This window comes from Erpetoichthys calabaricus, chromosome 8, assembly GCF_900747795.2.
Source record: "Erpetoichthys calabaricus chromosome 8, fErpCal1.3, whole genome shotgun sequence".
NCBI classification, from domain to species: Eukaryota; Metazoa; Chordata; class Cladistia; order Polypteriformes; family Polypteridae; genus Erpetoichthys; species Erpetoichthys calabaricus.
In genome coordinates, this window is record NC_041401.2 from 152,446,935 (window position 1) to 152,460,175 (window position 13,241).

General features: G+C 39.1%; 1 protein-coding gene across 3 annotated transcripts in view; it reads left to right on the plus strand.

The window, feature by feature from the left end:
* Window positions 1-13,241, plus strand: part of dnah7 (dynein, axonemal, heavy chain 7) — a 496,694-nt gene that overhangs the window by 446,288 nt on the left and 37,165 nt on the right. For 2 of the 3 annotated variants that reach the window (XM_051930473.1, XM_051930474.1), the window contains exons 59-60: window positions 9,190-9,327; window positions 13,178-13,189. In XM_051930473.1, the coding sequence (XP_051786433.1) occupies window positions 9,190-9,327; window positions 13,178-13,189 (150 nt within the window). The remainder of the gene's footprint in view (window positions 1-9,189; window positions 9,328-13,177; window positions 13,190-13,241) is intronic. The other variant, XM_051930475.1, reaches the window with a different exon arrangement.

Here is a 13,241-nt window from a genome sequence, read left to right on the forward strand (position 1 = left end):
TGCGTTCTTTTATCTCGCGAATATGTTATTGCAATCCGCAGTGGGAGCGTTTCTATAAACTTAATTTAAACTTACGTTTTACACCGTGCTTTGTTTCCCTTATGAAGATGCTTGTATGGTTCACTCGCTCGCTTCTTATTGTTTCGCTCCCTTCTCAATTGTTTAATGAATTTTTTGTTCTTCGCTGTTTGCGGCGCCAGAGTTGAAGCCCCTAACGTTGCGGTCAGCAAGTCGGCTAACATCCGCCATGTGCCGTCTTTCAGTTGCGAGAAGCAGATCATAGAATGGTTTTAATAGTTTACTTTCAAATAATGCAAAGAGTATGCGACATGTGTTTCTCCGTAATTCTGGACTCATCAGGCGTACACACTCACTGCATCCGCTCTCGGGAATCGAATCTCGAACGTCAGCGCCAGAGGTGATGCCCCTAACATTGCCCTATGGCGTGTGGTTCGTTTATACCTCGTGTCTTCTCATTAAACTTTTATCTTGCGAATATGTTATTGTAATCCGCAGCGGGAGCGTTTCTATAAACTTAATTTAAACTTACGTTTTACACCGTGCTTTTTTCCCTAATGAAGATGCTTGTATGCTTCACTCGCTCGCTTCTTATTGTTTCGCTCCCTTCTCAATTGTTTAATGAATTTTTTGTTCTTCGCTGTTTTGCGGCTCATCCTTCATTTCTCCCTACTGCGTTCTTTTATCTCGCGAATATGTTATTGCAATCCGCAGCGGGAGCGTTTCTATAAACTTAATTTAAACTTACGTTTTACACCGTGCTTTGTTTCCCTTATGAAGATGCTTGTATGCTTTACTCGCTCGCTTCTTATTGTTTCACTCCCTTCTCAATTGTTTAATGAATTTTTTGTTCTTCGCTGTTTGCGGCTCCTCCTTCATTTCTCCCTACTGCGTTCACAGTCTTTTCACGTGATTACGTGGGAGGCGTGATGACGTGACACTCAACTCCTCCTCCCACGGCCATCAAGCTGCCGTCCATTACAGTATATTGTGAAAAAAGAGGTTCCAGTTATGACCATTACGCGTTGAATTTCGAAATGAAACCTGCCTAACTTTTGTAAGTAAGCTGTAAGGAATCAGCCTGCCAAATTTCAGCCTTCCACCTACACGGGAAGTTGCAGAATTAGTGATGAGTCAGTCAGTCAGTCAGTGAGTCAGTGAGGGCTTTGCCTTTTATTAATTAGTATAGATATATATATACACACACACTAGCTAAATACCCGCGCTTTGCAGCGGTGAAGCAAGCTTATGTAAAGGAGTGAGAGAGACTTTACCACCATTACAGCACAAACCAGGAGACTCGCATTTCCACCTATGAGCTTGACAATACTCACACTGAACATCCATGGATCCAATGTGTACTGTTTTGTCAGATTCATAATGTATGTTTGGGTCGTACGCAAATCCACAATCGGCTTTTTTGAGCCAAACCTGTTGTTTTCGTATGAGCCGCTTTTCATTATTGGGATCGTACCTAGAAACAGAAGCTCTATTAACTTGTGGATTTGCCTGCGAGTATTTAGCGGCAGCGTCTCTATTAACTTGTGCATTTGCCTGCGAGTAGTTAGCGACAGCGTCTCTATGAACTTGTGGATTTGCCTGTGAGTATTTAGCAACAGTGTGTCTATTAACTTTTGGATTTTTCTGCGAGTATTTGGCGGCAGCGTCACAAAGTTACTTCCATCTAGCTGCATCAGAAAATGTACCACGACGTCTGACACGCCTCCTTTTTACTGTTTTCTCACAGCTTGGATTGCTGCTGTCATAATTGGTTTGAGTTTCATGGTTTGTTTCAATTACGTTAGTATTTGCAGGAATTGTTGTGTTGAAGGGACATTCAGCATCTGTCAAGTGTTGTAAGCATACAACCAGTTTCATCGATAACTTCGCATCCAGCTTTTGAGAGTTGAAACATTCATAAACATCAAAGTGTCCACTACTCAAATCGTCACCTGTGAATCTAAGATGTTTAAGAGGCATTGGCGGTTGTCCAAAGGTGTAAAATATTTGGCCATTTCAGTACACTTGAAAGCGACAACCGAACAATTCAGCGGCAGCCATCAACTCACATGCAGAACCATAGGTGAAGGGCTTATGCATTTCACTCTTATAGTGCTCCTGTGTAGCATAATTATCTCCTGTACCGTCATCAGTCCACACCTTGAACCTGTCCCAGTCATTCAATACATAAGACACAATGTTCCTCCGGATACCAAGAGTGAGCCTGATATGGCCGTGCAATATGTAACACAGAGAATGGAAAAGGCAGGCGCCATCTCCGGGCATGGAAAACAGTCAGTAAGTGACAGTTCTTTGATCGATGATGATCACCTTGATAGACATGTTAATGGGGGTACGGTTGGAACGATAAAGGAAATGGGTACCTGAACAATGTAAACTAAGTCTAAAATACCTACACAATAACTATAATCGTAATAAACGAACAATAAAACAGCGGAGAAGCCGTGGAATAAATAAAAAGGCTGCAGTTATCAGCAGGGAGACGTGAATACCATGGCGAAGCAAGGAAGGGAATGAAGAGACCAGAGCGATGGACAGCCTTATATAGGCAGGCAGCCAACTACGTGGGAGGCGTGGGGATGGGGGACACAACGCCGCCTCACACAGCGACCGAGCTGCAGGCTATGGACGTATATATGTACATAAGTAGGATTCAGTTAGCGTTGGGAACCCGCTTACCAAATTTCTTGAAGATGGGCACATAAGTAACAAAGACCGTTGGAAAGTTCAATATAGTGGCTGACAGTGGCGTCCTACCACCGAAATAAGTACATACATTGGTTTCGGTTAGCGCAGGGAAGCCGCCTACCAAATTTCATGAAGATGGCGCCATAAATAAGAAAGTTTAACATGGCAGAAGTTGTCGACCATTATGACCGTTACACGTAGAATTTTGAAATGAAACCTGCTTAACTTTTGTAACTAACCTGTAAGGAATGAGCCTGCCAAATTTCAGCCTTCTACCTACACGGGAAGTTGGAGAATTAGTGATGAGTGAGTCAGTGAGGGCTTTGCCTTTTATTAGTATAGATACAGTACATATATATATATATATATATATATATATATATATATATATATATATATACTGCTTAGAGTTGAATAGAGTGAGAAGTCAAGCAAAGTGACACCTTTTATAAATACTATATAGATCGTTATTTGGAACACATGCATTTCATTTGTGTTCCGTGTCTACAATCAACAGTATATAAACACATCGTTAAAACAGAAACTTACAAAATGTAGACATGAAGTGTTTAATGTGTTAAGCCTGAAGTCCAAATATCAAATAAACACTTTTAACAAAAGGTACAAATATAACAGAACAAGTCTGCTTCTATTCAAGAATATAACTGCAGAAAAAGAACCCGTGTTAGGGTGCAACATTCACACCCCTTTGATACGACCGTTGCTTGACTTATGACTTTTGACTCTATACAACTCTAAAGCAACTGACACGCAGGTAAACAGACTTGAGCTGAGAAAACTGTGCAGCGGTGGGGGGATGTGATAGCAGGCTGCTTATCGACACATTTACAGGACAAAAGACGCTGATGGAGAAGTGTGAAGGGATATAAGGTAGGACGGATCTACGGCTTTTTTCGTAGGCTTTGGTAATTCTAGTGTTAAATCGGGCTTATTTTAAAACGTACATATATATGTTTGGTATCATTCTTTTCAGAATTTAGTGAACTTTAATGTGATGTTGTTAGATTTTTAGATTCTTATTCCATTTTTAAATTATAAACTAAAAAATATCAAGAACTCATGTCCCGCGAGACAAGACATAGAGATATAACCACGCCCGGGGCCAGAAATAAAAGACAAAGAGTGGGACAGCTGCTGCACAGGCTTTTAAATGTTTGAAGCACCATGTGAGATGCAGATCACGCGGCACAACAGCACCAGTAAGCCAGCAACTGATCGAGCAAAGAGGAGGTTAAAAAAAAAACTGCATTGGTTTCCCGTTGTTTAAGAGGGGGTTTCGGAGGGGCGACCGCGTCTCCTTGGGGTGCGTTCAGCCCCCCTCTTCACAACGCCATTGGCAGAGATGCAAGTGGCTGGCGCATAGCACAGGCCAGGGGGGTTGGTGAGCGAAGCGAGTAGGGGGGAACCCCCTAGTATATATATACTGTATATTCTAGTTTGTGGCCATTTGTTTTATTTTATTTTGTGGTCATTGTTCTGTATGCATCTTTTGTTTGAGGCAAGGTGGTGCAGTTGTTAGCAGAGCTGCTTTATGGTTCAGATCACATTTTTGGCCACAATAATAAGTCCAACATAGCTTATAGGGAGATTTAAACCACACTGTCACCATTGTAATTGATGCAAAACTAGCTCAGTTCCTCCTTCCCCATTGACTTCAATGCATTTCATGGAATTTCACTGAACTCAAGGTGAAGCAAACTCCATGGGGTTTGCTCATTACTACTCTGATGCTCAACTTGCTAGCCTCGTGTGTTAAATGTTCTTCAGATCATATTTAGATAACTCATTACTGATTATGTTTGCTTCTATGATGTTTTCACACTTTCTCTGTGTCTGCATTGTTTTTTTTTTTTGGATACTTCACTGGATACTTCAGTTTTCCTACTAGCAATCCATTCGGACTCGGCTCCTGCCTTGTATTCATTGCTTCTTGAATAGGCTGTGGCATCCTGTAACATAAAATTGGATTATATAAATTATAATGTACCTTAATTATTTGATTATTCTATATACAGTAGATAAATATAAAACACCATGAACCTTAATCTATATGAATTGCCAAAAGTTAAACTATATTAAATGTCTTTATGGAAGCCAGCATTTAAGAGTTAACTTTTCTGTTCTGTTCCTTGATTTTCAGAGGCTAATATAAGATCACTCCAAAGAATAAGAGGAGCACATGCATTTGAAAAATGTCACAATCAGAGCCATGCAATCAGCAACTTCCTAAAAATAGCTCATGCATTAACATATTCCTCCAACAGGCTTTATACCTGTAGATCTCAAGCTTGAAGAAGAAGACCCCATGGGGCTGCTAAATTATAATCCCTACCAATTGCTTAATCAGAGGCCAATTACTACCTTTAATTGCATTTCTTATTTAATTAGCTTCAGAGTTAGTTTTAAAGGACCAAAGATATACATTCACCTTTCTTAGAAATGCAGAAATATGTATTACTTTCATTATTTAACAAAAATGTCCATTTTCTTCTAACAGCTTTTTTGATGACAACATAAACGAAGCACATATTTATGAGAACACAAATGCCTCATTCATTTAAACAGGAAATCTAATGAATGACATGAATTAACTTCAGATTGGGAAATTATTAGAAATTAAAACTAGCTGCATGGGGGATCGGCTTCGACTAAGACAGACACTCTTGTCTTACAGTTTCATCTATCCAAATATTTTCTGACATCTTTATTTTATTTCAGAGTTACAGAGAACTTAAGTTTATCTCAGCACCATTCAGAACAAAGCAGTCATCCTTCTAAGTTATCACTTTTTATGCCTTAACTCTTGTGCGTGCCTATTTTCTCCGCCTTTTGCTTATTTTTTCTAGGCAATTGTAATTGATTTTCCATCATGCTAGTACAGTATATAAGGAGGAATATAGTCTCGCTATGCTACACATATACGTATATACTAGGGGGATCTGCCCCCTGCTCGCTTCGCTCGCCCACCCCTGAGTTTGGTTAACTGGATATACAATTTAAAGAGCTTGTTATTTTCATTTCATTCATTTTCATTAATTTTTTATTTCTTCATATTTGCCATTTCAGGGGGTGGCAGCGCTGCTGCCTCGCAGTTAGGAGACCCGGGTTCGCTTCCCGGATCCTCCCTGCATGGAGTTTGCATGTTCTCTCCGTGTCTGCGTGGGTTTCCTCCGGGCGCTCCGGTTTCCTCCCACAGTCCAAAGACATGCAGGTTAGGTGGCTTGGCGATTCTAAATTGGCCCTAGTGTGTGCTTGGTGTGTGGGTGTGTTTGTGTGCGTCCTGCGGTGGGTTGGCACCCTGCCCGGGATTGGTTCCTGCCTTGTGCCCTGTGTTAGCTGGGATTGGCTCCAGCAGACCCCCGTGACCCTGTGTTCGGATTCAGCGGGTTGGAAAATGGATGGATGGATATTTGCCATTTCGCGTCTCTGCCGCTTGTGTTGTGAGGAGGGGGGCTGAACACACACACTCCTCCGATACCCCCTCTTAAACGGTGATACAATGGGAAACAAATACATTTTTTTATACCTCCTATTTGCTTAATCAGCTGCTTGCTTGCTTCCTTTCTGCTGCCGCCGAGCTGCGTGATCTGCATGTCGCACTGTGCTTAGAACATTTAAAAGCCTGTACAGCAGCTGTCCTTTTGTCTTACTGCCTTGTTTCACAGGACATTAAAGTGTCTCCGAGAAAATCACGTCTCGTCTCCTTCCAAGCCTTCCAAAAAATTTTTTTTTTATAATAGAGAGATATGTCTGGTGACAAGCATGAGTGAATTTTGCTTAAAACTGGGTGGAACAATTAGACAGCTAACTGAGTGTCGCAAAGATCAGAGGTGCTTTTGGTAACCTGATCCGACAGCAAGCTTCTGATTACGATAAACTGTGCCAAAGAGAAGTAGTAGTAGTTTATTTATATAGCGCCCTTCACAGACAAAAGGTCACAGAGCACTGAACAGCAAATACAGTACAAATACAACAGTATAAACAAAACCAATAAAAATAATAAATAAACAAATAGGAACTATTCAGCACTGATTAAAAGCTTGTTTAAAAAGAAATGTTTTCAGTTGTTTTTTAAAAGAATCATCAGGCTCAGCTGCATGCCGACTATAAGGCAGGCTATTCCATAGTCTTGGTGTCACAGACTGAAAGGCACAATCCCTGCAGGTTTTTAGCTGAGTGCGTGGAACAACTAGAAGGCCCTGCTGCCCAGATCTAAAAGTATGACAAGCTGTATAGCGTTGGAGCAGACTGGTTAGGTACTCAGGAGCTTCTCCATGCAAAGCTCTGAAAGTAAGTACCAAAACTTTAAAATGAGTTCTATAAAACACTGGGATCCAGTGCAGTGTGTGCAGAATGGGGGTGATATGATCACTCTGGCTAGCATGAGATAGGAGCCTGGCAGCTGCATTTTGGACTAACTGAAGACGTGAGAGAGAGGACTTGCTCAAACCCATATAGAGAGCATTACAGTAATCAAGCCATGAGGAAATAAAAGAATGAACAAGCATCTCCAATTCTGACTTTGAAACAACATTTCTTAGTTTAGAAAGATTTATTAAATGAAAGAAACACGAGCTGCTGACTGATCTTACATATTCATTAAGTGTCAGGGACTGGTCAAAAATAAACCCAAGGTTACGTAAACTCGACTTAATAACAGGAGAGACAGAAGATCATTTTACGCTAATCTCAGAATGAAGAACAGGAGGAACAACAATCAGTACCTCAGTCTTTCCTGAATTCAACTGCAGGTAATTACTACTGAGCCAGTCGTTAACCTAAGACAGACAATCAACCAATGTGACCAAAGTATTAACTCGGTTAGGTTTAAATGAAAAATAAACCTGTAAATCATCTGCGTAGATATGATACGAGATATCCTTAAAAGAGTTAAGAATCTGTGATAGGGGAAGAATATATAAAGAGAAAAGTACCGGTCCAAGATCCGAGCCCTGTGGCGCTCCACATGTCAAAGGAGCAGAGTCGGATGAAAAGTCTCCTCAAAACGCCCCTATTAAAAATATGTGTGTTGCGTGTGGACAGAGCACAATGCACATGTTAAAAATAAACATAGCCTGTTACAAGGGAAAAACCTTTCTGTACACTCAGACTATACATTGGCATTGGAAGACATCACACGTGAACAATACATGGTCACAGGTGCTGTGTGTGTCTCTTTTGTTCAGCATTACAATGAGAGTGTAGGAGTCAATGTGAGTTTGAAAGAACTGGCAGCTATGTTTGTGAAAATGTGAACTGTAAAATATGCATTTGAAGTCAACGATGTGTCACGCTCTGTCAATAGGATTGCCTCTAAGACATTTTCTATTGGAAGAGCCAATGGAGATTCAGATTTCAGTATTCAACATACCCGAATCATCAAGTCAGCCTAACGACACCAGCAGAAGAATGTGAAGGCTAAGCGAATAACATTTCTGTCTAACAGTTAATGCATACACGCCATGTCAGAATAGGTGCAGCGTTTTAACACGTAGTATATAAACCACAATGCTTATCTAGTGATGCATATAATGATGCAATAATCAAAATGACAGAAAGATATCATAGCAGACAGAAGCACAGCTGAAAGACGTGCAGCCAAGTAGCTCTCACTAGGCTCATTTAAATGTACAAATTAATCATTATGTTTCAGTTACCTTGTGCTACTGAGCTCCTGAATTGATAACAACAATTTTAGCTTTTTATTTTTTCTCAGAGTCAGGTCTTTTATTCAGTTTCTTTTGTTCTCTATCCAAATCCCTGGCGGCAGTTTAAAGTGCATGGACAGGAGAAATTGGGGGCAGGTGTTTCAGGAAAAAGCCCTGTGGATATATCCTGCTATTCACTGCATAGTTTTTAATGGGTTGCCTCCAGTCGTGTATTCTCATTCAAGAGTCACATCTGGCCCTGCGAAACTAGCAGAAATATGATCTACTCCAAACACAGTATTGAGGGTCAGCAATTCTTTCTCTTTGCTTTTTAATATTTGTAGTTCTTATCACTTTTTGAACCTTTGGTCTCATCCCTCAATGACAACTTTTCGTACACTCCATGGTTATGTTTTTCACAGTATCAGGCTTTTTTGTCATTTTAGCAATATCTCCGCCTGTTTCTTTTATTATTATTATTTGCAACAAAAAAAAAATGGTTTACTTAACTCTGCAGTGGCCATATCAACAAATTATATTTCAGTTAATGCCAAAATTTTACAAGTCATAAGTGTTCGCTTTCACTTTGATGCTTGACTTAAAGGTAAATCCAAGCAACCAAGTGGGTATAAAGAATCTGTAGAAGACAAATAGTATGGCGTGATGGCCTGGCAATAGCTAAATATTTAAGTTTGTCACATCCATTGAGGCTGATCCATAATTATAGTGCATATGGATCTGTCTGTGAAGTGTTCAGGTATTTTCACAACTGATTGGTACTTTTTTCTTGTAGTACAACAGCTACATAGAATATACCAAAACTCTCCCTTTGAACTCAGCACCAGAGATCTTTGGAATGAACGCCAACGCTGATATCACCAAGGACCAATCGGAAACCCAACTTCTGTTTGACTGCATCTTGCTTACCCAGGTACTCACCTTAGAAGCTTTCAGTTAGAAACGTTTTTGGATGTTAAAAATGTTTTAATGCTGTTACTTTGTGTCACATTAATCCTAGTGATATTTTGAACAGGATCACAGTAATGCATGATATCACTTAAGATATTTATATCAGCTCATTTTTCCAATTGATGATTAGCCCTGCTTTTATTCCCATTAACTTATACTACAGTATCTTAGTTGATTTATGAATATAAGCAGAAAGCTATTAAGAATTCTGCCTAAAGGTTACTGCTTTCTCTCTTGCAGATTTCATTTCTTAGAAATTCATGAAGATCTCTTTAGCCTGGTATAATTATATCTATGTTTTTTGTGGTTCAGTTTATTGTATTCAAGTACTGTAGCTTCCCATAATGAACAACTATGCTTTTCTTCATGAGGCCACTGTTGTTATCAGATGAGAAGAAGAAGCAGTTGTTTCTAATTGTAACTTTTATATTTCAGGGAAACAAAGAACAACTAATTAACCTGAATATTTGGTTGCCTCAGTTAGTATGAAGAAAGAATAAACTTTTTATGTCTCTTTGAAATGTGCAGTTTGTATTTAAAATGCTATCCCTTAAGGCTCACCCCACTTGTAAACACATTCTTGTATTCATTTTCTAAAATCTTCTTATCATGCACTCTTAAGATGCTAACAATTCCTTCAGCGTCTTTTTCTTTTTTTTTTTTTTTGCTTTAGTTTAGCTCACCAACTGCTGTGGGTTAGTTGAGATCGCTCCACAAAATGAAGTTAGATGCAGACAGGCTGGGTGACCTCCCGAATACTGTTGCCCAGAGTACTAAAGAATGCAATCCTTTCCATTATTCTTATGGTTTTTGCAAGTCCTGCAAGTTTAATTGGAACAATGGAATCCTACATTTATTTGCCCAAGTGTTTTTTAAAGATGAAATACTGGCATGATTCTTAGTGTGCTGCATTTTGATCACACATTTTAATTTAAGCATAACATGCAACAATAAAAAAACATGTTGTTCTAAAGTCCACTTCTCCAGGTACAATATGGGAATGGCCATTTACAACAGCATTGTTTTTTTGGACAAATGTACCAAACATGACCTTGTCATTGTCTACTATATTCCACTAGAAGTGCAAATACAAGATTTTGTGGATTTATCCCTGAGGAAACTGCTCGAAATCTCCTAGGCAAGTTAATCATCCACATTAGAATCTGAAAGATGCCCCCACCACAACAGGTGGTGTGTGACAAAATCTTGCTTAACAGACCATTGTCAAATTCATTCAAAACTCTTTATTTTAATCTAAGGCTAAGACTAAAGTGGCTAAAATGATAAAATTCACTTCTAGTAGGCAGATGACTATGTTGTTTTTGACCATGAAAGCTCTAAACATCAGAAAAGCCAAGATTTGCCAGGATGTCTGTGGCTAACTCTGTCCATGGCAGTCATTATCTCTGGAGAAAGCTCTTAAAGCTGTTAACAACTTTTCATACTTCAGCAGCCATCAAGGGGAAAGGTCAACACTTCATTACATGTGTTAGCATCTCCTTTAGGAAACTGTGCCAGTGAGTCTTTGACCATTATGGCCTTAAAAAAAGGAAATCACGCTAATGGCTTGTAATGCCATTTACATCACTTTTCTCTGCACTCTGTAGATAAGAGCAGCTTGGATTTAGTACCATTGTCACCTAAAAACTCTTGAGAAGAGAGATGGCCAAAAGATTCTTCATTTAAAATGGGGGATCTGCTGCATCAATTCAAATATCCCTATTGAGGCAAAGATGACCAACATTGAAGCTATGTTCCTACAGACGCAGCTGCTCTAGACAAGCCACTGTATGAGAATTTCTGACTTCCATCTCCCCCAAACAAGTCTTTTACTCTCAACTGAGTCAAAGTCAGAGAACCCAAGGTGGTCTAGATGGTCTAAAGACATCCTCAAGGTCCACCTACAGAATGCCAGATAGACATCACAGGGAACTATGGAACTTTTCATATGGTGGCTCATGGTTCATCAATGTAGCATTTAATTCTGAGACAGAAAATTTCTCTGGTTAGGTAGACAAAAGACAGACATGAAAGGAGATGGAGGAGAAATCAGAATTGCAGGAATTTCCCTAAATTAATCTTTTATCCCCACTCTTCCAAGGTGTGTGGCTTGAGAATTTGACTCCTCTGCCCCCTAAGCACACATATATTCTCATTAAACATCATCCTTAATTCAAATGGCCATTGAGATGCCACTTCACCAAGCAGAATAACACTAAAGGCCTTTAAAGCAGTAAACACATTGATTTTTCCTCTGCCCCATCCATTGGAATAGAAAGTAGTTAAGAAATATAATATGTTAGTCCTCTATACTTTACCCTGTATGCTTTTTAATGTAACGGTGACAAAAAAGTTTTTCTAATTATCTTTTGTTTTGGACTTATATATCTCTGTGAATCTTCTGTCTTAATAGCTGTTCATTTCAGTACTAGCATAGTAAATATAATTGATTTAATTTAATGAGCCTGATACATTAATTTTACTGTTTAAAACATAATTGGCATTACACAAAAATCAAATGAATCATATTGTTGTCTAAATTTCTACATCATTCCAAATGAAACAGTATGAAAAGGATATTCACTTAGATCAGGGGTCGCCAAGTCCGGTCATGGAGGACCATCGTGGCTGCAGGTTTTCATTCTAACCCTTTTTTTAAATAAGTGTCCTGTTTGTGCTGCTAATTCACTTTTTGTAAATTCATTTTAATTGAATTGCTTTTTTAAGATTTGTTCCCCTGAATTTCATCATCGTTCCCCTGAATTGCTTCATTTCTTTCCTTAATGGCACCCAAACAGAAATGAAATGTGAAGTGATGGAGCCAACAGAAGACCAACTAAGTCAGGGCCTCAAACGGCAACCAATTTCACTCCAACAAGCTACTTAATGAGATGCTGATTCTAGTTATTAATTAAACCTGTTCTTTAATTTCGTGGCTTGCTGCTGCTCTCGTGGTGCTTTAGCAGACATTTCCGAAATTGTTGATTTTCTGTTGAAATGTTTTGGGGACCTGAACAGATCGACATTCCTGAGACCTTCATCTTTCTTTATTTTCAGATATTGTATGATGGACACCAGTTGTTTTGGCTCATTTTGTACCTCATTATTGTTTGGCTGCTAATTAAGGAAAAAGAAACAATTAAGGGGTCTGAGTCTTCAAGAGCAAGTCAATTCAGATTAGTTCAAAAGAAGTTAATTTGCAGCAATAACAGGTCACTCATTAAGAAAAGGGTTAGAATGAAAATCTGCAGCCACGGTGGTCCTCCAGGAACGGAGTAGGCGACCCCTGACTTAGATGCTAGCATGCTGAATAGGAGCAGTTTCTATTCTGGACTTTAGGAAATGTGATATAGCAGATGTGACTGTTATACCCCAAAGTTGAATCTGGATGGCCGAGGTTGGTGTCTTCTAGTTTATTGTGCCATCTTTAATCAGAACATCTATTCAATATGTTTCACGGAGTAGTGAGTATGATGTTTTATGGTAATGAGTATATGCTATTGGTTACTTCAGATCCTAATTGTTCATCCTGGTGAGGTTGGTCTACAGTATGATAACAAGAGACTGGCATAATTGGTCAGTGACTGGCATCAAATTTACAGAGCTCATTTCATTATACTGTCCCTTGTACACATTTTCCTCTGAATATTAATTCACACTTGCTTTGCATTTGTTTAGTATTTTAGTAGGGTCGTTTCTTACAAATATGTCACCATATATCTCATTCATTCTTCATTAATAAAAAGTCTGCTGTTCATTTTCTTTTCCACACAATCACCTGCTATTATTTTTGCTTATTTTCTTCTGAACAGAGTGACAGTGCCGTAAGTAAACAATCTTATTATTCTTAATTTTGTATGTCTTAACTCATTCTTT